We start from the raw sequence: 26,690 nt of genomic DNA, 5'->3' as shown, positions 1-26,690 counted from the left end.
GTCAGGGTGCAGTGTAGCAACGACGAAACATACAACTTTCCTCTAGTTCCTAAATGCTTCCTCCCCACCCCCACCCCCAATATCATGATCCCAATTCTTCTTTACAAATCTGGATAGACCAGAGGATGTACATTGGTACAGATAGGAACTGAAAACACAGGAAATCCAGGAAAGATGATCCCTTTAGGACCAGTGATGAGAGTGGCAATACTGGGAGGGTGTGGGGAGGGTGGGGTGGAAAGGGGGAACTGATTACAAGGATCTGCATATAACCTCCTCCCTGGGGGATGAACAGAAAAGTGGGTGAAGAGAGGCATCGTACATTGTAAGATATGACAAAATAATAATTTATAAATTATCAAGGGTTCATGAGGGAGTGGGTAGTGGGGAAAAGGGTGGGGGAAATGAGGAGTTGATGCCAGAGGCTTAAGTGGAGAACAAATGTTTTGAGAATGATGAGGGCAACAAATGTACAAATGTGCTTTACACAATTGATGTATGTATGGATGGTGATAAGAATTGTATGAGCCCCCAATAAAATGATTTTTAAAAATACTACTACAAGAAATCGAAAAAGATCTCCATAAGTGGAAGAATAAACCTGACTCATGAACAGAAAGGGAAAAAAGTGCTTTTGTGAAATGTTGTTTTCACTTAGTTTTGTTTTTTCTTAACTTTTCATTCTGAATTGGGTGAAGGTTTACAGAGCAGATTATCAGCTTTTTGCTCAACAATGATACACATTTTGCCTCATCTCCTGGATGCAATCTTCTCGTTATGAGGTCACTTATCCCTCATCCTCCCTGGGTTTCCTGTCTTTATTCCTCCTTCGTTCCTAGCCCTTCTGCACTTGTCCTTGGGGAAATGTTGCTCTTTTGATCTCAAATGGCTGTTTATTCCCCGGCGTGTGTAGCTCACTAATGTTATTTTTCCTCTTCGAGACATTCCTATTTTTTGGCTGAAAAATGAGCCATAGGGGCTAGTTCCATTCCAAATGCATAAAAGCCATGGTCTCAGGGATTCCCCCAGTCTCTGTCTGATCAGCAGTAAATCTGGTCTCTTATGATCTTGAGTTCGCTTCAACCGCTTCCTCCCAGCCTATGCAGCACCTTTTGTGATCCCTTTCAGAGTGGCTGATAGCAGTTGTTGGGCACCATCTAGTTCTTCTGGTGTTAGGGTCACGGAGACTGGGGTTCCGGGGCCTATCAGTCTCTTTCTCCACAGTTAACACAAGTCTCCATCTAGCCTCCCTCTTGCTCTCCCTCCCCATCCCACCCCTAGTTGCCATCAATGATGCTTCTTTTCATGTGGAAATGTTTCTTGACTCTTTGCCTAGCAGTCTCATACAACTAGGGAGACGAATTCAAATGGCTTGTATATTCCATTGTCAATGCTATCAACCACCTGGGGAACCCTGGCAAGGCACTGGCAATAGATCCTTTTAGGAAAGAAGAGGCCAGTGCTGCTCTCCCCCTGCCCCTACCCCGGCTCCTCTCCTTGCTGAGATGAGCAGCGTCTGTACTGTCCAGTGACAGCTCCTATTCGAGTCCCTCTTTGAGTCTCCGAGCTCCCTCCGGGCTCCAGTCATAGGGTCAGCAACAGTTTTGCATTATTCCCAATTCCTGGGGGATCCACCAACTCCTCTTGTAATATTACTCTGCCAACATCTCTTGGAATTGTGTCTACCATCTGTCTCCTGGCTGATTCCTATACTTGTAAATTAGAATAATTTTGCCAATTTAATGCTATTTAAAAGTTATTTTATTTTCTATTTCTTACATAGTTAACAGGGTGAGGCATTTTTCTACATAATCATTTCTTGCCTGTGCTTTGTCACGCACGAACAACTCAAATCCAAGAAACTACTTTTAAAATAAAATCAAGATAATGACTACATATTATATATCAGTCTAACGTATTTTTTATGATAAGCATTTTTCAGTTGTAGCTTCACTTATCTTTTCAACTGTGACTTTTTAGAATGTTTATTTCGTTACCCTTCATTGTATTACCCTTCATTGTATAAACTAAGTTTTTACATTAAGACACTTTTAAATTTTTTTATCATTTCTAGTTTATTTGATATAAAGAAGAAAAATATCCCCTCCACAAGAGAAAACAGTGTTTGTAGAGGTTTAGTCTATATTTTTTGAGTTTTTCTCCCATTTTGATACAAATCATAATTCCAACTTAATTATTCAAGCTGTCTGAGTACTGCTGCTATAGGTTATCTGAATTAGGAATTCCTTAAGAATGATATATTGATGTCTTACTATCTTCCAAACAATTATTGAATATTAATAATACTGCCTCATTCTTTGGTTATCTGAGGTTTGTCCTATAGTGTATCACTCATCATAATTTAAATAACTTCCTAAATATCTCATATACTCCATGGTTAATTTTGTAAAATATTTCAATCCAATTTCCTAAGAATGAAGCAATTCTTAATTTGTTATGTATTCTACAATTTGAAAAACAAGTCCACCTTCAGTATCTTTTCAAGAAAAAAAAATCCACTTATGAAATGTTTGTCCTCCATTGGGCCTCAACTCAAGTCCTTCCTCAATGCAAGAACACTATGTTTTAATAACCTAGCATTTTGTGATGTTCACATTCCCAACACAATTGCTGAAGACAAAATGGGTGCATAAGCAAATGTGAAGAAATATGATGGCTCCCAGCTACTAGAAGAGATAGCATCTGGGATCTTAAAGGCTTGAAGTTAAACAAGCAGACATCTAGCAGGGAAGAAGCTCACAAGCCTGTGTAATCACAAGGTGTCAATAGGATCAGATTCCAGGCATCAGAAGACCCATAACAATCATACCGATGCAAACGAGTGGGGTCAGTGTGGAGACCCAATGCCCACCTGTAGACAACTAGACATCCCCTCACAGAAGGGTCACAAGGAAGAGATGAGCCAGTCAGGGTGCAGCATAGCACTGACTGACGAAACATACAACAGTCCTCTAGTCCGTGAATGCTTCCTCCTCCCTTTATCATGACCCCAGTTCTACCTTACAAATCCTGTTGGACCAAGCATGTACACTGGTACAGACAAGAGCTCTCGACACACGGAATCCAGGGCAGAAAACCCCGCAGGAACAATAACGGGCATGAGGGAATGATGGCAGCAATCAACATATAACACCCCCCGGGGGGGTACAAACAACAGAAACATGGGTGAAGGGAGAGAGCGGATAGTGCAAGACATGAAAATAAGAATGATTTATAATTTATCAAAGGTTCACGAGGGTGGAAGGGGAAAAAGAGAAGCTGATACCGAGGGCTCAAGTAGAAAGAAAATGTCTTGGAAATGATGATGGCAACATATGTACAAATGGGCTTGGTTCACTGGATGTGCGGACTGTTGTAAGAGCAGTAAGCACCCCGGTAAAATGATGTAAAAACCAAAGAAATGTTTGTCTTCTTCTCCAAACTGAGAGAAGGTCTACAGCACAAACGTGAACAGTCACAGACACGAATAGGCTGAGGCATTATGACCACAGGGCCTGTGGTTTCCTGGACAGGAGCTCAGAAAAGAGACACTGAGGCCAAGAGAGGGGGCTCTGAATAAAGTATCACCTCATTCATCACAATGTATTAATATTGCTTCATTAATTAGGACAAAGGTATCATACTAATTTCAGATGCTAATAAGATGGAAAAATGGGTCTGGAGTTCATGGGAACTCTGTAGTATCTTCACCACTTTTCTGTAAATCTATATCTAACCTAAAATTAAAATTGTAATAAAGCATATCTTTTACAAAACTGATTCAGAATCAAGTCAATGGCAGTTATTTATTTTTGATAAATACAAAAATTTTTATCTCTACGTATAAACCACTTTATAAAATTTCCTTGATTATCACCTTAGATTAGAAGAACAAGTAGCAAGGGAATGCTGCAGGAGGCCTGAGTATAATCACGATTTATCTTATTTCAGGGTCTCTCCATAAGCTAACCTTTCAACAAAGACCTGAAAGAAGTGAGAACAGCCAGGGAGGTTTGTGGGGGAGGAGGTAGCAGCAGGTATAACTCTGTCTTCAACATTAGGATAGAAATTCCTGGACCCCAGAGACCAGTCTATCGTACTCACGGATGAACATGCATCATCTTGGCACATAGTAAGTATTCAAAAATTATAGATGAATAAATAAATATGTGGTCAAATTTTTCCCCCTCACATCTGAGGCCCCTTTCTTTTGCTGTGCAAATTGCTGCTACCAGTCCACAATCTTCAGTCTAGGTTCAATAACTTCTCATGAGCTAGAGCAGTGTTGCCCAATGTAACATTCTGCAATAATGAAAAACTTTTCTCTATCTGAGCGGTCCTACCTAGTAGCCATCAACCACATGTACTTACTAAGAACTTAAAATATGACTAAGGTACCTGGGAAACTAAGTTTACCATGTTATTTCATTTTACCTTGTTGAAATCCAATTTCAATAGCTACCAAAGATGTGTTACTGCATTCTAGAGCTGCATGTCTTGTATCGTATCTTTGATCATACAGACTAAGGATTACAAGTCCTGAGAATAATTCTAGTATCCTTCATATATAGTAAAAAGTGTTCCTCAGGTTCTTCTAATTCTTTTAATTTTCTTTTAATTCCTTTATTTGTAAGGTCAAAACTTTCCCAAGAATTGCTTGCTATATCTCCTTTTTATGCAAAATATCTAATTATTTTCTTAAATTTAATAACCGTCATCCATTTTCCAAGATGGGGGAGAGGGCAAAGACTGTTCAGTTGCTGTCATACAAAGTTGTGCTAAGGTTACCCCAAATCAAGGCACTCCTACCAGAGTGGTCATCAAAATTTACAGCAAATTCAAGTCAAGATGGGGGGCGGGAGCATATATTTCTTGGAGGTGGTGCACAGCCTTCAGAGGACACACAATAAAGACTGAACCCCACAAAGTGAACTGGGCTCTACCTCAAGTTTACCTGTGGCCCTTGGATTTAAGGCTGAAACTCCCTAGTGTCAGCAGAAGCAGATGACTGCTACCTCAACAGTATGAAACTGCCAGTCATTGGATTTTGGTTCCAATCTCTTACCTTGAGGGTGTCCATGAACAGTGGCCCAGAACTAATTATCTGTCCAGGGCCAGATAACTAGTTATCAGACAGCACTGTAAAGGTGATTATGGCTGAGGTAGTTAGGTTAAAATGCAATATCTTATAATTTGATCACCCCTTTGACCTATTTAAAGTTGTTTAATTTTTAAAAAGAAAGTGAAATACACATAGATTAAGCTTCCTGTGAATTCTCTTGGACCTTAGACCAGGGATATGAATAACTTTGCTATTGATAGTTAGATCAAAATGTAATGCTTTCTCAATTGTTCTCCTTTTTGACTCATTGTAAGGCTATTTCAGTTAAAAAAAAAATGGAGAAACTACATATGGATTAAGTCTCTGGCTAATCCCCTCTGATAGACCAGGGAGGTGGCTAGCCTGGCAATTATGCAGAATGCACTGGAAAGTGGATGATTGCAGATGCAATTAGGTTAACATTGACACCTTTTCATTTGATCTCCCCTTTGACCCTTTTTAAATTTGTTCTAACTTTTAGGATTTCCTGCTTTCTTTTCTATTTTGTTTTGCTGTTGTTGTTGGTTTGTTTGCTTGGTTTTATGTTTTCTGCATATGAACTCAAGGACAGTCAAATTTATCGTGTAACTGGATAAATGGTTGCTTAGAGGTACAGCAGGGAGGTTGGGGAGAAATGGAGAGCTAATTACAGGAAGTATAAGAAAGAAGGATATGTTCTAAAATTGACTGTGGGTATAATTGTACAACACTTCTTAACTACTGAATTGTAGGATGTGTGAATTACATGCCAATAAAACTGTTTAAATTTTTCAATAACTGTTTAAAATTTAGAAATGTGCTTCTTAATAGACAAAATTGGGTTTTTTTCAATTCATTACATGCTGTGGCTGGGTGCCACTGAGTTCTTGTCAGTTCGCAGTGACCCCGGTGATAGAGCAGACCTGCTCCACTGGGTTTTCGGGGCTGCAGTCTTGCCAGCAGCACATTGCCAGTTCTTTGTCCTGAGTGCCTGGTCATTGGGTTCATACCGTGGACCTCTGAGTGCGCAGCCAACCCTTTAAACACTGTACCACCCATCCCTCACAAAACAAGCTCACGAGCAGAGAGTGCATTCCAACTCGCAGCAACTTCTACAGGGCTTCTACAGCTCTGCTCTCCCAGCTTTCCAAAATCATAAACCGTTCAGGAAACGGATAGCCTGGTCTTTCTGCTAGAGAGCCACTGGTGGGTTTGAACTTCTGACTGTGTGATTAGCAGATCAACACTTAGCCCAATATGCCACCAAACCAAACCAACACACTGCCATCAAGTCAATTCTGGCCCATAGCAACCCTGTGGGACAGGGTAGACTTACTCAAGACTGTAACTCCTTATGGAAGTAAAAAGCCTCATCTTTCTCCCAGGGAGCCACTGTTGATCTCAAACAGCTGACCTTGCAGTTACCAGCCCAACTCAGAACCCATTTCGCCACCAGGGCTCCTGAATATGTCACCAGAGTTCCTTATTTCAGTATCATATACAAACTGGAATATCCCTGAACATTTTTTTAAAAAGAAAAGGCACAAAACATAATCCTACAATTCAGATAAAACCATGATTAACAGTTGATGTCTTTCCTCTAATCACTTTGCTATGCCATATAAATCAAATATAATTGAAATCATTCTGGGTAATGTTTTGTGTCTTCACTTTAAACTCAGTTCTCGATCATTAGTCTTTCTCACATCATCAAAATCATCAAGGATAATCTCAATGACTCTATAACATCCATCACTTCAATTATAACATCCATAATTAGTTTAATCATTTCTTTATTATTGGGTATTTGAGATATTTTTTCCTATACACTATTATAAAAATATGTTGAACTTCAGTTATCACAAACACTTAATAGTATTGCAAACTATTTATCTAGAACATGTTCTTGGGAGAAAAGTTACTGAATATGAAGATAAATAGTATGTGTGTGTGTGTGTATGTGTGTGTCTTTAATGTATTACCAAAATGCTTTTCAGAAAGATTTCATAAGGGTATAATTTATTTTTACACAAATAACACCCATATTGTATTTGTGTTTTTAAAAATGCTATCCCCACAGGATATTTTTTTGGCAGTTACACATTGGGCTGCTAACCCCAAGGGCAACAGTTCAAAACCCAGACCTGCTCCGTAAGAGAAAGATGAGGCTGTCGCCTCCTGTAAGAAGTGACCGTCTTGGGAACTCACAGGGACAGTTCTAGCTATCCGACATGGTCCCTGTGACTTGGAGTTGACCTGATGGCAGTGAGTTTGTTAAAAATAACCAAAATAAAAGCAGCATAGCAAGTAAATAAACAAGACAGCAGAGCATGCTTATGAAAATACTTTGGGGGAGGGCCTGGTCAACAAAAGACATGAAATGCACTCTTTGGGGTAAATATTTGGCACTTCCATCAGCAGAGTGTGCTAGCACTCATCCCACTGAACCAGGCCCAACATTCAATAGACCCTTTTTACCCTTGCGGCTTGCTTGGTTGGAAATGGAATCTTCCATACATAAAAGATCTTCTAGGTTAAGAAAAAAAGCCTGGCTTGGGCTCTTTATTAAATTCCATTGATATGTTTATTTTATTCTCTAACAACATCACACTGTTTTGCTTCATAATTCAGTTTTTAATATTTATTCATTTCAAAGGGTATTCACTTATTGACACATTTCCTGTGGTTTCACTAGGTGGCCGGCCCTGCTCTGGATCAGGTACATAGCCGTGAACAAAGAGACCACACCTGGCTCCCTCATTTGGTTCTACCAAAGCACGAGCTCAACCCTAGAAATGTGGACGGTGGCAAATATTATGAAGAAACACAGAGCAAGAGAAGAGGGGGGAGCGGAGGGACAAGGTCGGTACTCTATACGGAGTGGTCAGTAGGGCTTCTCTGAATATTTTAAGCAGAGACCTACAAGATGACAGAGAAGGAGTCGTGTGCATGTTTGAGAGGAGGATCTTACAAGGAAACGCGAGAATCTTGTATGGGAGTGAACAGATCTGGTTTACGTAAGGGGCCCAGAGAGTAGGCCTGGGGAAGAATTAGAAGACACTGGAAAATGGTGTCCTGGCAGAATCCAAAACCCACTGCCACTGAGTCAGTTCTTACTCATAGTGACCCTATACTGGACAGAATAGAACTACTTCCTAGGGTTTCTGGATCTACAGCTCTTTATGGGAACACACAGCCGCCTCTCGCTCCTTCAGAGAAACTGGTGCGTTTGAACTGCCGGCCTTGCATTTGGCAGCCCAGTCCTTAGCCCACACCCCACTCGGGCCTAATCATATCATGGCTGTACTCTGGAAAATTACTGGAGAAATCTGAGCAGCGTGACCTGAATAGAAAACTTTGTATACAGAAGAAGTGGAGAAACAGGGTAAGAAGAGAAACAAGGAAACAAATTATGAGACTGGTCAGAAGTAGTCAGATATGCAGTATTTTGAAGTTGTAGCCTCCAGAATTTCCTGAAGGACTGATTTACAGTATAATAAAATAATTTTTCATGTCTTAATTGTCTAGATTGTTTACTAGAATTGCCATTTACTGAGATGCAAATGACTTGGGAAGGAATTACTTTGCAGCAAGGTATGGAACTCTATAAAAATTTTGAGGTTATATATGCTAAATTTGAGGTGATTACAAGACAATCAGGTGCAGGTCATGTAGGCGGTAGTTAAATTGTGAGACTGGACATCAGAGAAGAGTCAAGCTTCAATCATCAACTTGACTTTAAAGTCCTGAGAATGACTTAGATCAGAAAACCAGTGACTACAGAAAGGAGAAGTCCAAGGGTTGAGTCGACACACACCAATGTTTAAAAACTGGGGGGTGTGCAGGACACAGAGAATGATCGTGAGGGCAGTTGATACAGTGATAGAGTGGGAGACTAACAGAGCAGGACTGAGAACCTGAGGTCTAAGTGCAGAAGCATCTTAAGAAGGGACTAATCCACTAAGGTAAATTCTGCCATTAATTTGAAGAGTGAGCCGTATAATGCAGTACAGCAACTGGTCCATCACCTATACAGAATAATCAATCACATGCTCACTCCAGGTGAGCACCATCATTACACATCATCATGAAGTTAAATCAGTAAAAGATGCTACACAAAGTATAAAACTTAGAGAATATGTGATACCTCTTCACTTCCCTGAAATGCTAGCAAGTGCAGTCATCGTATAAAATGAGCCATTTCATTGTCTGCTCAACTTAAGATAGCCAGAGAGATGAAAAGATCAAACCATTAAAAGAAAAGGAAAAAAAGCTGAGTTCTATCAAACTAACAAACTGGGAAAGCATGTTTCAAAACAAACATAAATTCTCTCTTTACTACTACCTCCTAACTTTTTGATAAGCTAAATAAAAAGAGAGATTATCTCTGGTCATGGATCTCACATTAATCATGCTCGTTTGTCTTGTTACGCAGGGCCTTATCAGACAATGATGTATCCAGTGGTTTGTGTGCCAGTACATCACTTAAGAGCATTTTTGATCATTGTTAAAAGATTAGGTAGTGCTATGGAGTACTAGAGCAGTTTATTTACAGTGTGACTTGTAACATTGAGCAATAATGACGGTCACCTGAACCATATGTTACAGACCAGAACACCACCATCGTGTTTCTGTCACTGTAGTCTCTACAGAAAGAGACCGCCAGGATTTTCCCCAATGGCACTAACAAGTAGATCTGGACATCCAACCTTTCTATTATTAACAAATTCTGTGTAATTCTTCTAAAGAAAAAACTATAATCTGAGGCAACACTGACCAGTGTCCACCCCTCACCATGAGTTTTCTAATACCTCAAATCACCTGATGATTTATCTTTGGAACCAGAGTCAATTTAAAGCTTAAATTACAAACCCTTTCCTGCCCTACAAGCACCAATTAGGCTGCATTGGAATGTGGCTCCAAGTGGACTGTCAGGAAAGGCTGTGAAAAACAACTGTTGTTCATGGCCCTGAAAGCTTTTCTGCTTATCTCAACCTGAGGGACATACAGGGCATCCCCGCTGCCTCAATCAGGAAATCAGAATAAAGATGCCAGCCAGTCTAGGACTGCTCTCAACGCAGGCTTTCAGGGGAGAGCTTCCTCTCCAGGTCTGACTGAGCAAAGTCAAAGGTCGCAAACAGGATGAAAGATAAGAATCAAGACGATCCTTTGCTCAAGAGCAATCAGGAACCCGGCATTGCTCATTTAAGAAGGAGGAGGAAGAGGAGGAGGAGGAGGAGGAGGAGGAGGAGAAGGAGGAAGAAGAGGAGGAGAAGGAGGAGGAGGAGGAGGAGGAGGAGGAGGAGGAGGGGAAGGAGAAAGATGGAATTCTTTATATACCTTTTAAGCAGGACTGTGCTTTACTTCAATTTTATAGACACCTGGCTTGCATTGGCCAGACCCTATGTGAAGCACTGGGCTTCATCTTGAATGGCTTTAAACAGAAACACAAGTGATACGATAGGGAATCTCAAAGTGTGTTGAAAACAACGCGGAGCTCAGAAACCATCTCAGAAAGAAGAACCACTGGAAGGCATAGAGAACAAAATTGAAGACATGACAGCTCACAGGAACTTCTAGTGGAAAAGCACAGGACTAGGCTGACACAGACTTCTCAGATCTGTGTACAGATAGGAGAGGGAGCCCATGCTCGCAAATTGAGCTCTCTCAAACCCAGGGGCAAAATCACAAAGCCAAACCCGATTATTTTAAATACCTTTAGGTTGTATAATTTGATCAACTGAAATAAACAGCCAGGAGAGTATATTCTTCTAATGAACACCTAAATCTCAGATGAACTGACCTGCTCGGTGCTATTGGAAAAGTAGATAGGCATGATAATCAGTAAAACAAATTTTAAATAAATAATATCTGGCTCAATAAAAGAGCTTCTAACAATTAAAAGTATGCAATAATGAAATCAACTAAAGAAATAGTGAGAACTTTGTAAATTGAAATGTTCAGGCAGGTACTACAGACTGTAAATTGGATCCCTGCCCTCCAAATAAAAACAAACAAACAAAACCGTATCACTAGCAGTCTCCTCCAGACCCCAGATTTATGATTCTTTAGGTTTAATTTCTTAAATCCTTTACCTCCAGGTGACCGTCATTATTGCTCAATGTTACAAGTCACACTGGAAATAAACTGCTCTAGTACTCCATAGCTTTGTTGGAATGTATCAATTCAGTCCATTTTACAGGGCTATTAGTGCCAACTCTCTGTTGAGTATGCCCAGGACCATAGACAGGATTCTTTGGTCCTTGCCTGAGCTAGACAATCAACAGTTGATATAGGTCTTGGAGAAACGTTGTGAGACGGCTTAAAAAGCAAATGAAATTACATACAGTCTTGTAGTCATACTGTTGATGATGTGATGCCAATTCTCTTGCTGTTTGTCACATGCTAGAAGCTTGATATGCATTATCTCATTGTCTCTTCCCAGCAAATCAATGAAGAATGAGCTAATATCGTATTCATTTCACAAATGAAGAATGCAAGATCATGGGAGCTAAGTGCCCAGTCTGAGATAACTGAGCTAACAGAAAGCAGAGACTGCTCTGACTCTGGCCTGGCTAACCCCTCGGCGATGCCTGCTCGTGCCACTGGGCTCCCCGGGGATGGTTTCACACCGTGACCCCTGGACCATCGGTTGCAGCCTTGTGAGAAATGAACAAGCAGAGAACTTGTTAGAAATGCAAAGTTACTACCCTACTCAGACAAATGAAAAGTGGGGGGTAGCGGCCAAAAACTGGTTGTAACAAGTCCCTGAGAGAGTGCTGAGAGGGCTGAAGCTTGAGAACTGTCGCTGTACTGAACACGCTGCTTGGTGTGAACTGAGTGTTTCCGTAGACGGCCGCAGTCTACGTTTTTATTAGAATTAGAAAGTTTGTAGTAGCTCCTTACTCTTTCTTCAGGGAGAGAGACAAAACCCGCGCGTGGGAAAGTCAGGGCTCCTTTTCCTTTGCTGGAAGCCCACCGTGATTCCTGACCAGCACTGGGGAGGATGAGCCAACTGGTGCTTTAATAGATAAATAAAGGAGAAACAGGAAGGAAAGCCAAAACACTTAGTAAAACTAAGTGATTGTCATTAGACATGAGGAGTGAATATACCAAAAAGACCTTGAAATTTCCCTAGAATATTTACATAATAAATAGCAGTAATTGCCTACCTGATTAAAATACTTGTCATATATATATATATATATATATATATATATATATATATATATATGCGCTTTGGTTTTTAAGAAAAGATTTATACCTAGCTAACTTCACCTTATAAACACCCCAGTGTAAAATGTGCTTGCAAGCCAGTGGCAGGTATCATCTGCTCTCTTTGGTTTAAAAAAAAATCCTGGGGCCCGCCCCAATCCCAACTATCTGGACGTACCCCCACCCCCACACCGGAAGAATGCACTTCAGAGAACGGCACTGAAGCTACAGCAGGAGGACAGGGGCATGTCTGACCAGAGCACACAGGAGAAAAGAAGAGGGAAGAAGAGAGAGGAACATGTACTGCCCCACCAAGCCCGGAGGAAGATACTCTTACTCAGAGCAGACAATGCACAGAGAGGACCACAGGACCAGTCCCACCATGAGACATGACATCCCTCACTAAGCCATAGTGCTATGGGGGACAACACTGGGGACACAGTACAGGAACTGTGCCTGATCTGACCCTGTCACACTGGGGCAAAACACAAAGGATGTGCTACAGAGCAACAAGAGAAGCAAAGCAATGAAGTCCCCAGGAATACCAAAAATAGATCTGAGGAACAGTGTGCACCCCATCAGACTCAACTAGAAAACACTCCTAAAGGTCAAAAACAGACCTGAAACTATTTATTGGCTTTTCCTTTTTGTCATTGACTTTCTTTTTGTTATTTTCCTTTCTGTTTGCTTGTTGTTGGTTTTGTCTTCCTTTGTTGTTTTTGTCTGGCTTTGCCTTGTGTTTGTACTTATTAATGTCTCTGCAGGTCTTTCTAGATAAGATAGGTGGGGTAAACAATTTGGAGAAGAAAACAAAGGGACTGACGGTTCGGGGGTACATGGGAGAAGGGGAGGTGGGAGAACAGAAGGGGGTGGGGGTCAACCATTCCAGAGATAAGGGAACAACAAGTGAACTAAAATTGATAGAGAGAAGAACATAGGATACCTATTGGGGCTTAATCAAGGTCAATGTAATAGTGAAGAATTCCTAAAACCCGAATGAAGGCTGAACAGAAAAGTGGGACAAGAGGAGTAAAAGGAAATAGAGGAAAGAACTAGGAGGCAAAGGACATTTATAGAGGTCTAAATACAGGCATGTACATATGTAAATTATTTATATATAATGATAGATAAATAGATCTATATATTTATATATTAAGTATTAAGGGAGAAGATGGACATTGGCCTCAACTCAAGTACTCCCTCAATGCAAGAACACTTCGTTCTAATAATCCAGCATTCTGTGGTGCTCAACTTCATGACACAATCGCTGAAGACAAAATGAGTGCATAAGCAAATGTGGTGAAGAAAGCTGATTGTGCCCGGCTATCAAAAGTTATAGCACCTGAGGTCTTAAAGGCTTGAAGATAAACAAGCGGTCATCCAGCTGAGCAGCAACAAAGCCCATATGGAAGAAACACACCATCCTCTGTGATCATGAGGTGTCCATGGGGTCAGGTATCAAGCATCAAAGACCCACAACAAAATCACACCAATGTGAAGGTGGGGAGGAAGCGTGGAGTGGAGAGCCAAAACCCATCTGTAGACAACTGGACATCCTTTTACAGAGGGTCACAAGGAAGCGATAAGCCAGTCAGGGTGCAGTATAGCACCAATGAAGCATAGAATTTTCCTCTAGTTCTTTAATGCTTCCTTGCCCCCACTATCATGACCTCGATTCTACCTTACAAATCTGACTAAACCAGAGCATGTACACTGCTACAGATAAGAGCCCACAACACAGGGAATCCAGGACAGATAAACCCCTCAGGACCATAATGAGAATAGATACCAGGAGGGGAAGGGAAAGGTAGGGGAAAAAAGGGGGAATCGATCACAAGGATTGACAAATAACCCACTCCCAGGGGAATGAACAACAGAAAAATGGGTAAAGGGAGACAGCAATGATATAAGATATGAACATAATAATTTATAATTTATCAAGTGTTCATGAGGGAGGGAGGGAGGGTGGAGGAGCTGATATCAAGGTCTCAAATAGAAAGAAAATACTTTGACAGTGATGATGGCAATACATGTACAAATGTGCTTGACACAATGAATGAATGTAAGGGTTATGATAAGAGCTGTAAGAGTCACCAATAGAAGTATTTAATTAAAAAAATCCTTATAGTTTTACAACTCAGGCTGTCTAGAATGTGGCTTTGGTCTTTCCCCAGCTTATCTGAAGTCTATAGCAACTCTGCAAATTGTCAATCAAGTCATAATCTCTGCCAGCAAGTGCAGTTTTAAAGCCCAGTCATCTACACATGTTATCCCTTACTTCACGACCTCAGGAGACGTTTGGAGCTGGTCAGCTACAAGGACTTTTACAAAGTCAATGGTATAAATTTGAGTGGCATGTAACATCCTGAAGGGGGAAAAAAAGGATGGTTTTGCAGTGAGTGCAGGCTTACCTGAGAAATTTTTTTAAAGTAATGAGTGGACTTTGTTTTGTAGAAATGAAATAAATAGAAACTGTCTTTGCTCATACATGCTTGAATGATTTCACTCACCACAACACAAAACGAACAAGCCAAAGGATTGCCCCAAAGTCAATTCATTCTACCTCAAAGCCTACACTGCATCTCTTCCAAGATAAAATAAGCAGATTCCACTTGGAAATATCACCTGAACACAAAGAGTCGCTGGATTTGTAGGCTACAGATTGGAAGGTTGCTCTAAAGCAGGCGTGCTCAAGCTGCGGCCCGCCGAGGATGTTTAGCCGTCCCGTCGGGTGTTTCTGCCCCATTTGTCTTTTTACTTCAAAATAAGAAATGTGCAGTGTGCACAGGAATTTGTTGACAGTTTTTTTTTTTTTAAAAAACTACAGTCCGGCCCTCCAACAGGTCTGAGGGACAGTGACCTGGCACCCTGTTTAAAAAGTTTGAGGACCCCTGGTCTCAAGTCAATGTTACCATAGAGTCACTTTGTCTTCTTTCCCTCTAGAAAGGTTAAAGTGAAGCAATCACTAGTGGCTGGCATCCATTCTTGTAAGACTGGTCTAATACGGACCTGACTAATCCTTCTCTGCAGGAGAAAGATGAGACTTTCTACTCCCATAAAGAGGTACAGTCTCAGAGACCCGGCGGGGCAAGTTCTACCCTGTCCTACAGGGCTGCCATGAGTCAGGATCAACTAGATGGCAGTGAAACCCCTCTTTCAAAACACATCCACATGATATCCATTTAAAGCTACCAGGATTCAGAACAATTCAGAGGGCCAAAGGGACTGAGACAGCATTTCCATAATTTAAAAACATAGGCCTAAGAAGTTATCTATACATTACTTTCTATAACTAAGAAACTTATATCTCATAACTTTCAAAGGGGAAAAATGAAAGATCCAGGACAAATTTTAAAAGGTAAAGTAAACATGCAATCATAAACACGCAATCATAAACACGCAACCATAAACACGCAATCATAAACACGCACTCAAACATGCACTCACAAACACGCACTCACAAACACGCAATCACAAACATGCAACCACAAACACGCAACCACAAACACGCAATCACAAACACGCAATCACAAACACGCAAAGAAAAGGCTAAGGCGTATGAAAGTAAATTAGGTGTTGCTGATCGAGAAAAGGGTCCTAGTGGCCCAGTTGTTCAGCTCCTCAGCCACGTGGTGGGAACATGAGAGACGGAGGTGACAGCCAGTATACAGTCATAGAAACTCTACAAGGCAATTCTAGACTCTCCTATCACAGGGTTCCTATGAAGCGAAATCAACTCTTACGCAACCTTTTCCAATCAGGACATGGGCACTTTGAAGGTACAATGGTTAAAGTGCTCTGCGGCTAACTGGAAGATCAGCAATTCAAACACACCCGCTGCTCCATGACAGGCTGCTTTTGTAGAAATTCACCGCCTTGGAAACCTGCTGGGGCAGCGCCTCCCTGTACTACAGCTTCAATGTGGGTGACACTGTGCACATAAACTGATTCCCAGGTTTTGGTTCGTAAGAAAATCCCTTCCTTCATTCATTCAGTCAATACCAAGAGAGCAAAACTATATGCCAGGCAGCTTAGAAAATGCCAACCAATCCACACGTCCTCTTCAATCCCTTCAAAAAAAGCCAAACCAGAGGAAACATACTCATAGGAAAAGCACAGTATTCATTCACTGAGACGAGTAAACTACCAATGATGCAGTTACTGGAGCACACTTCCACAGAAGAAACCGAAGAGGTAACAGTTGGAGGCAGTAAATCTTAGTGGGGCAAGAACTCATGTTCCTGAAAGCAGCAGCCGAGGCTTCCTGCTGTCTCTGCATCTATGGTTGGGAGTTGGATTCAGAGTAAGATGTTGAATACAAATTAATCTCTAACGTGTGTCTTCTCCAGCCAGTGTAAAAAGATCACGAGAAAACAATTTAATAACAAAACAGTATCTCTTGCTATATACACTGTACTATACTTGCTGTACGTCAACTTATTAAATGCTTTCTGCAATATTATTATTGGAATGTAATAAAAGGTAGTAGGTTTAATTACAAATTTTCATCCAGATGCATTTTGATTTTTTTTGTTTTATTGATAGTTCAACTGCCTTACTACTAAAGATGAAATAGTACGTAATGAATCAAAATGCTTACCCTTGCCATGTCGACCAGGAAGTTCTCAAATAGTTTCCAAATATGATTACTCGTGTAGATTTCCTTCATTTCCACTTCGGTGTCAACATAACAGTGATTAACGAAGTTTACATAAGCGATTTTAACCTGTACACATTTCAAACACAAAAAGTTAGTTTTCTTTTCTTTAATTGATCATTTTCAACTATCAACTATGAAAGTTTTCATAGTGGAATTAGGATAACATGTGTCTTTGCCTTCCCAGTTAACATTACCAATCCCCTACTTTTGCTAAAATACTTTCCCCCATGTCGTGAGCATGTGACCAAGGTGAACACAGGACTCAGAACTCTATTCGAGTAGGCACAGCGATGTAGCTGGGAATGGACATGAGGCTATAGATCACCTCCTGTCTGTTCTTCCCAGTGTTGCTTGAACCCTGAATTTCCCAAAGCCATCTTCTCTACATGCATGGAGGAAAATTGTGCTCAGAAGGAGAGAATGGAGCAAAACACACAATTAACAAAAAAGTCAAGATGGAAGAAATCTGAATCTGTCTGAGAACTTTCCTTCAACTTCTCATTGTTGTTGTGTTTCTGTCACTTGAAGTCAAGAAAGATCTAATATGAAGCTTAGAAATGTTGAATGAATAAATAATATTTTATTGCTATTTAAAATTATTTCAATTACTATTTCTAGAAGGGAAAGTTGTATTTAATCAAGTTCTATGACAAACACAAATTTAACAAAAACTCCACCAAGAGGACCAATGAGGAATCTTACTGATATGCACAATTTCTATAGTGCATAGGGCAGTAGGTTTTATTGTGCTTTTAATGTTTTTCTTTATTTCTTTTAGTTATAAAAATCTAATGAATGCTATAAATTCTCCTCCAAGAACAATAGGAATGCATACAAAACTATATAACTTCAAGAGAGTCCTGCAATCCAAGCTAGATACGTAAGCAGAATGGGTCCAGATTTCAGTGTGCTTACATCAGGTATAAACAAACATCATGGCTGGATGCCTGGGTCCAGGTTTTGCCATAGGGGAGGGAGACAGCTGAACCATGTAGCACATCATCGCCATCACCATTTTTAGCCCATTAGCTATCATCAGGTACATACTGGGCTTCACTTTTTGAAAACTGTGGAAAATGAAGCTTATAATGGTTATGTAACTTGTTGGAGTCACATAACTAGGAAGGAACAATCTAGGATTCCACTCTTTTTGCAACACATCTGTTCATTCGTGCACGAGTATTTATTGAGTGTAAGCGCAATCATAGACAACAGAACAGCGAACAGAACAGACGCTCTTCTCACCCTCATCGAGTTAATATTCTCTGGGGAATGGGCAAGGAACAGACATAGTTATCTAATAAACGCCAAGGTGCAGCTCAAATGATAGTCTCTTACTAAAGAAATCAGGGGAGTCTTCCCTGGAGAAGTAAAGCTGGACAGAAGATCTGAACGATGAAGAGGAGGAAATTAGGTGAAGGGGAAACTGAGGCGAGGCGCAGTTCAAGGCCGGAGCATGTGGGCAGAAGCTGACCACGACAGGACCTCCCCTAAGGGCAGCACCCTTGGACTGACCCCTGGCACTCGGCTTCTCCTGTGTTTTATCTTAATACGAATGCAGGAAGGCCACATACCACCTTTCTCTTGGTGTCAAGATAAGTCCATAGACTTGCACAAAAATATGTATTTAAGTTCATCACTATAAAGCGAATTATACTTTTAGGTTACTGTGATTTATGTCAGCTATCAAACATTTACAATAATCCACAACAGTCAAAAAGGAAGAAATTATTGCAATGTACATTCCTGGAAAACTCCTTAATAGAGTCCTACTTGGCAGACAACCAACTTCGATTGAGCTCTATCTGATATCAGAGCCACACCAGGACAGAGAGTAAGGGATGGGTGACTGCAGCCAAATATCTCTTCCTAAATCCAAGAACATATAATATTTCATAAAGCAAGACACTCTTGCAGATTCTAATACATGGTCGTGCTGTACTAGCCTAGCCTTCCCAAATCAATAAATGTAAACGACATGTGAAGCATCTACTTTATGCTATAAAATGCTATTTTAAAATGCAAAAAAATATACGAGAGGTCACAAGTAAACTTTTCAGTTTGATCACATTTATGTGGTAGAGTCCAGGAAATCAGCAGTGGCTATACATTCTAAAGGTTGACTCTCTTTTGTAAATTCTTATAGAATTACATGAACTTTTTCATACCATTTAAAATTTCCTAAGTGTATCTCACTCAGTATGAACAAGTCAGTTCTGACCACAGGGCAGAGTAGAATGGGCCCCGTTCCCCAGGCTATGAATTTTCTTAAGACAGAAATCCTTATCTGTCTCCAGTGGGGCAGCTGGTGGTTTCAAACTGCTGACCTTATGGTTAGTAGCCAAACACATAACCCACTACACCAGGAGGGTTCCATGCACAGTTAAGTATAATTCTTTGACTAAATACATGATTTCGCTATAAATGTTAGCACAGCAAACTGCTGGTAATTAAGAACTTAAAAAAAATAACAATAATCCTAGAGCTGCGGAGCTTATGCAAGGCTTACCTCCGGGATGCAGTCATCGTGGGTCACCACCCTGACGATGTCATCCAGAGGCAGAAGGGAATTGCACTTGATCTCAGTGTAGACATTTTTCCCCTCTGTGCACGCTGCCAGCAATTCCACAAGCGTGATGTGGTAGGCTAACGGGCCACCCTCATCACCTCGCTCTCTCTCTGAGCACATCATGTGGAGAAGGATGGGGAAGGATGCTCGGTCGTTGTAAAATATCAGCACATCTTCACCTCCATTTATCAACTGAAAGTACAACGAGAGAATCTATATGTAGCAGTTCAAGTGTTTGTCCTCACAATCATTCCCAAATACTTGGTCTATCTGAAAACATCCCTCTCTGTGTAGATACAGGTAACGTTACTGAAGTATGATATGTCAAGGCAGAATGGTAACAAGGGTGTAAAGGTTCACAGTTCTACGCCAAGTGATTAGTCAGGAATATTACCAAAACCTCCCGGAAATATGGGAGAGGTGGGTGGGAACAAGGATCTCAAAGGATAGATGAAAATGAATCGTTCACCAGTATGTTATTCACTGAAATGAAACATCCAAAAGAATAAAGCTCTTCAGAAAACACACGGGGAGGACCATAGGGCAGGCCCCACCATGGGACACGGCATCCCTCACTGAACCATGATATTGCAGGGACAGCACTGGAGACGCAGTGCGGGAACAGTGCACGGTCTGGTCCCATCACGCTGGGGCGAGGCACTGAGGGGCTGCAGCAGAAAAGCAGGGGGAGCAGAGTGAGGAAACCCCTGCGGAATACCAAAAATAGGCTTGGGAGACAGAGTGTGGCACCCCATCAGACTCGACTGGAAAACACTCGTAAAGGACAACAAACAGACCTTGAACTATTTATAGGCTTTTCCATTTTTGCCAGTGGCTTTCTTTTTGATATTGTTATTTTGTTCCTGCTTTCTGCTGTTGCTGTTGTTTTGTTGGTTTTGACTTCCTTTGTTGTTTTATTTGGCTTTGCCTGGTTTTTGCACTTATTAATGTATCTGCATGTCTATCCAGAGAAGAGGATCAACCTAGAATCCCCTCCCAGGGGGATGAATAATGGAAAAGTAGGTGAGGGGCGACAGAGGATGAAGTAAGATATGGAAAAAGTAATCTATAACTTTTCAAGGGTTCATGAGAGAAGGTGGGTTGGGGAGGGAGGGGGAAGAAAAGGGGAGCTGATATCGGGCTCAAGTGGGAAGAGAATGCTTGAAGATGCTGGCGGCATATGTGCAAATGTGCTTGACACACTGGATGAATGTATGGATTGCGATCAGAGATGTAAGAGCTGCCAATAAAAGTATTTTTTTTAAAAGCAAACACAACACTCTTTCCGCTACTTCAAATTTCTCACATTAAAGCATGAGAAATACCATAAATCAAGCAATATTTTCCCGAGGTGATCAGTTTTTTGAGAGAAAAAAAAAAGTCTACCTGTTGCTACTTATCAGTATATTGTCTGAGTCTGAACCTGTGCTCAAAAAGGCAGCATAAAAGATGATCACACTTCATAAATAAGCATGCCTGTTGAGCCAAATAAATTGCTGAAAACTCCAGGGATCCCATGTGTCATGGGAAGGCCTCGATGCACAGTGAAAGTAGACGGGACATGAGGAAAAATTTTTAAAGGAGAAATAAAAGAATAGATGAGGCATGCAGGATATGAATTTTCATTCTCTTTGTCTTTAATAATCTTAGTGGATATTTACAGCAGGTTATGATTTTATAGCTCAAACTCAAGAATGCTTTACTGTTTTTTGCTATCACCAATGGCAATTTTCTAAGCCCATTGTGAAATATTTTAGTGGATAATTCAGGTTATACAATTTTTTATCTGGTTAGCAAATTTAAACTGGTAAGTCAATTCACTGTCTTAATTTGAAGGTTTTGTTGAAAGAGAAAGTGCAGCTGTCAAAATATGCATTCCACATTAACATAATGCACTATGACAAACACCTGTTTACATAGATCAGCCCTTCATCTAATAAATCCATAAGACTGGATTAAAGAGTTGAGACTTTCCAATTTTAATTCTTTGCTTGGCAATCACAAATGAAAGTATCAAAGCAGTCTCAGATATCTGATAAATGAGAAGCCAACGTGAAGGTCAACATAGGTACAAGAAGGGCAAATTTTCTCATTTCAAGTTTTCCTTAAAATGTCTCATCAAAACTAAGTAAACTTAAGAACTCAAGGATTTAAGCTGAATTACCTTTGAGAACTCTATGAAGCATTAGGGACTCATGTTGAATTCATGCAGAAATCTCGCCCTTCCCAAACCTAAGGGATGCAATCATGAAAATCTCCCAACTCCATACAATCTATTAAATAACTGCTTGTTAGCCATGCATAGAGGTGGCCTGCTTTCTCCAGTCCATGAAAGCACCATCGGGCCACAGGAGCAGTGACCGACTCTCAGCAAGGTGTTAGTTCTCCAAGCACCTCACTCAGTGCCTAGCAAGCAACTTACTGGTGAATCTCATTCAATGCCAAACTTCAGAATGAAAAGGGAAAAATATAATGAATTCCTTCCTCCCTTTGTTCTTCTTGGACTCCTAACTTTCTATCTGCAGCTACGTTTCAACACGTCGAAAGAAATCACTAGTAGGCAATTGATATTTACTAGTTCAACTCTGCTGAAAATAATAAGAGAAGATATCTCAATCTTTATTTTAGAAAGAAGTACTAATGGGCTAGAAAAGCAGGCTTTCCATGTCTCTGTATTATTTCAAAAATATGAAATTCTGCCTCTTTCATTCCCAACTAATATAAAATATGTCACAGGATTTTAGCCAACATTTCAAATACACAAATTCACTATCGATCAAAATTAAATACACTTAAAAAAATAAAATCCATTTCAGTTATGATGCTTTGCTAGAGAGAAGAAACATATATATGTGCTTACGCAGTCACTATTAATCAATGATTATCCAAACTACATTGCTGGAGCTTCTCTCACCCTATATTGACTGAAACCACATGTTTGAGCACATCCTTCATGCCGTGCTGGTAAAAGGCAAGTAAAAGACTTACTTCAGTCATCACCATATCCTGACATTTCTTCACATATTTGCCATCCGCTTTGACGATTGTTTGTAAAAACCTCAGGTACTCCACATGGCGGCCGTGCGTCTCGATGCAGTGCACAAAGTGCTGCACAACCCTCTCGCTGAGTTCATTGCACAGATGGTAATTGTTCAGGAAGATGTGCCTCATGGTTTCCGCTTCTAGAAGCTGGACACAAAGGAGCATGCCCTGGTGATTCTGCAAGATCAATTCTCTATCCCACAGTACTTAGGCTAACTTCCCTGCTATGACTAGGAAATAATTTATTCAAAGCCATAGTGAGCTTTCTATGCATGCCTCCTACAAAATTCAATGTCGTCCTTCACTCTTAAAAAAAAGAAAGAAAACTGAACTCACAAGGGAAGTCAGTTGGGGAAAGGAACTTATTATAATCATGCTACATGTGTTGTCAACCGTGTTCTTGAGATTTATTTAATGACCTATTTTTCAAAGTTCTTCCTTCGTCCCTGAAAAATCACTTTGAAGACCTCCTGCCATCGAGTCAATTCCGACTCATAGCGACCTTTAAATCTAAGGCTTTCTACTCCCTTAAAGGGCTACAGTCTCCAGAATTCACGGTGGCAGTTTTACTCTATTCTATAGGGTTGTCCTAAGACCGGTAGGAGTTAATTCTACCTGTGAGTTTTCAAGATTCACCTTACTTGTGGAACGATAGAGTTAGTTCTACTATATCTTTTCTCATATTAAACTACACACATATCACAGAAATTGTCATTTACATGTAAAACTCATGCAATTTTTCAAGTTCTTTACTGTTCCCATAATGTAAATAAAACATAATCCATTTACAAAAGCAAAATGAGATGTTAAGACTGATAAAAATCTTATTATCAAGGCTATTAGAATAAATCTGATGGACAGTGCACTAGAAACATCCAGTCATTGAAATACTTACACCAGGAGTTAAAAACAAATTCAAATGTTTATGAAGAAGAACTTGATTCTGTGGATTTCCTCGACAGAAATTCTGCAGGAAGGTGTGGGCTAGATTCATTACTTCATTCATCTTTTCATCATTCTGTAAATTTAAAAGTACCACACAGTACAGAGAAACATTGTAAAAACAAGTATGGAAAAGGATAGCAGTTACATGATCCCCCAAAGACATTCATTCACACTTGTCCCGTCTCTGTATGCTCCCTTTGTTTCTGGTACTTCCAGGTTTCTGGCTCTATTTCTCACCTTGTACTTATTCCTCTTTCTATGCCTGGTCCACTCCACTGTGCCAATCAATGTCTCAATGTCTCAGCTTAGTCTTTCAGGTTGTCCACTGTTTTTCCCATGCTTGTTTATAGCTGCTTCTTTCTCCCCTGCATTTGTTCCTACATCTCCTCCATCTTTTCTTTTCTCTCTTTCTGTATTGCTCATTCTGTGTCTCCCTGTTTCTCTACAACTTCTAACCCATGTGTTTCTTTCCCAGCATTTCTATGTATCTGATTCTGATTTATTTTTCCTCGGTTTCTCCACTTTCCCCATTCTCTGGATCCCTCCCTTTCTCATACTTTCCCTCTCACCCTGCCACTAGGCTACTAACCACAAGTCAGAACTTCAAAACCACCAGCTTCTCCAAAGAAAAAGATGAGGCTTTCTCCTCTGTAAAGAATTACAGTCTTGGAAATGCACTGGGGCAATCCGACCTTGTCCTGTAGGTTAACTCAGAACCTACTCAATGGCAATGAGCTTGGTTTTGGGGGCTCCCTGTTCTCTCGACATGGACTCCGTTTCTCTTCTCTTGTCCCTTCTCCACTTTTCTCTTCTCCACCCACATTCCTCTCTCCTGGCCCTGGACAATTCTCTTTCTGTGCATTTCTCACTTTATCTCTAGTCCCTCTCAATATCTCCAGCCCCTCTCCGTGCTAGTTAGGTTGTCTCTCATTTCCACCTCTTTCTTTTTCTTGTCCTCTCTGCTTTTTCATCCTTTGCTTTATCCCCCATATCTCCTTCCACCCCTTCTTTCTTAGTCCATGTTTCCTAGGTTGTCTTCTTTATTCAATGTCATTTTCCAAAGTTCTACAATCTGCTACTGTTATTTTTTTTCACATAAGCTAAAAAACATTTCAGAATATTATTAGGAAATTTAAGTCTCAAAATCCCCTAACAATACAAAGATCTTCTACAAAAATGGTCATTGCCAATACCACTGAAACCACCTACAGGCTTCTGTGTATTTGAGAGGCCCATTTCCAATGCAGTCATTGCCAAGGAAAAAAAGTGGACTCGTGTTCTGAATTCGAAACAAGTTAATCATAGTAGATGAGTTTAAAGTTTTCTGGGTTTTTTTTCTTGGTCTTACATTGTATAGTTTATGCCATCTTCAATTAAGCAAAGAGTCGAAGGTCATCAATGGACCCATTTTCTCATATTTATAATAAGGATTTCTTATCTACACTAATAAATTATTTTAAAACTCTATTCCAGCTTAAAAGCAAAAACAAAAAATACTATTTATTTATTTATTTTTAAACATTTTATTAGGGGCTCATACAACTCTTATCACAATCCATACATATACATACATCAATTGTATAAAGCACATCTGTACATTCTTTGCCCTAATCATTCTCAAAGCATTTGCTCTCCACTTAAGCCCTTTGCATCAGGTCCTCTTTTTTTCTCCTCCCTCCCCACGCCCACCTCCCTCATGATCCCTTGATAATTTATAGATTATTATTTTGTCATATCTTGCCCTATCCGGCGTCTCCCTTCACCCCCTTCTCTGTTGTTCGTCCCCCAGGGAGGAGGTCACATGTAGATCCTTGTAATCGGTTCCCCCTTTCCAACCCACTCACCCTCTACTCCCCCAGTATCGCCCCTCACACCCCTGGTCCTGAAGGCATCATCCACCCTGGATTCCCTGTGCCTCCATATTTATTTGTTTTTAACAAAAAAATTATTTCCAAATCCACTAACCCTTTTATTCACTTGTTCAATTCAGAGACAGGCAAAAGACAAAGTGAATTCAATCACATAAAAATTCTATTCTCAGTGACAATTGGTCAGTTCTGATTTATTTGAAATACTCACCTAATTCTGTTTCTATTTTGAAAAATCTAGTTATAAACATTGAGCAAACCTATAAAAAGCAAACTTAGTAGAAATGTAGCAGAACAGCAATTAAAGAATTGATTTCATGACCAATACTCATATTAAAATAGCAGTGGTAAAACTGTTAGGTTCGTAAATTTTTGAAAACAAGACTTTGTTGTCAATTCAATCCCAACAGTGACAATGCTGTGTGTTTCCCATGGGGCTTTCTGAGCTGAGGTTTTTGTGGAAGGAGATCACAGGTCTTTTTTCCATGCCTCCACTGCCTAGATTCAAACCATCAACCTTACAGTCCAAAGTCAAGAACAAATAGTTGGCACTACCCATAGACCTTATGGGTATACATATTTTAAGGTAGCTCAATTGATCCTGGGGTTGCACAAACAGTTAAGCGCTCAACAACCAGCTGAAAGATTGGTGGTTCAGGCCCAGCCAGAGGTTACTCAGAAGACAGGCCTGGAGATCGATTTCCAAAAGGCAACAGCTTTAAAAACTCCACAGAGCATTACTACTCTGCACACATAGTTCTATGACACAGGATCAACTCACAGCAACTAACGACACGTTGAAGGTAGTTCAGCACAGGGAGAAAAAGTCCATGTGAGGAGAGACACTGACACGCATGCTGGAGCACAGGGAGATAACTGATGAGGACATTTGCACTAGGGTGTGTCAGTGCATGAACGGAATGCAGGAAAATAGTAATCCGTAGGGCAATGGTCAAATATTAAGAATATTGAAGATAATGAGGGGGCAGGGTCCCCACTGTCAGAGAAAGGAGATACAAGACTGAAAGGAGGAACTGAAGGAAGCTGAGTAGCGTTGGAATTTGAAGCGTCAGAATGAATATGTGGTTTTCAATGACACATGTGAAAGTCAGTGTGTTTTATGTGCTGTTGTGTGTACATGTATATACACATATACACACACATACTTATGTTACCTAGATCAGTCCACTTAATGGACATGAAAGTACCAGCATCCCAATAGCAAAAATCACATGTACTGCTCAGAACTCTGCTTCTAACTACGGTTTTCCACCAGAAACAACTGAAACCCCTTAAAGATATTGCTGAGTT

General features: G+C 40.4%; 1 protein-coding gene across 1 annotated transcript in view; it reads right to left on the bottom strand.

Annotated features, from left to right (window-relative positions):
- The window catches only part of ITPR2 (inositol 1,4,5-trisphosphate receptor type 2), a 590,339-nt gene that overhangs the window by 283,630 nt on the left and 280,019 nt on the right, over positions 1-26,690 (bottom strand). The window contains exons 29-32 of the mRNA XM_075551968.1: positions 23,462-23,584; positions 22,513-22,713; positions 19,465-19,716; positions 16,896-17,021 (exon numbers count right to left, since the gene is read on the bottom strand). Of these exons, the coding sequence (XP_075408083.1) occupies positions 16,896-17,021; positions 19,465-19,716; positions 22,513-22,713; positions 23,462-23,584 (702 nt within the window). The remainder of the gene's footprint in view (positions 1-16,895; positions 17,022-19,464; positions 19,717-22,512; positions 22,714-23,461; positions 23,585-26,690) is intronic.

Source organism: Tenrec ecaudatus, chromosome 6 (assembly GCF_050624435.1).
Source record: "Tenrec ecaudatus isolate mTenEca1 chromosome 6, mTenEca1.hap1, whole genome shotgun sequence".
In the NCBI taxonomy this organism is placed as follows: Eukaryota; Metazoa; Chordata; class Mammalia; order Afrosoricida; family Tenrecidae; genus Tenrec; species Tenrec ecaudatus.
The sequence above is the reverse complement of the archived record's forward strand: the minus strand, read 5'-3'. Positions and strand labels throughout refer to the sequence as shown.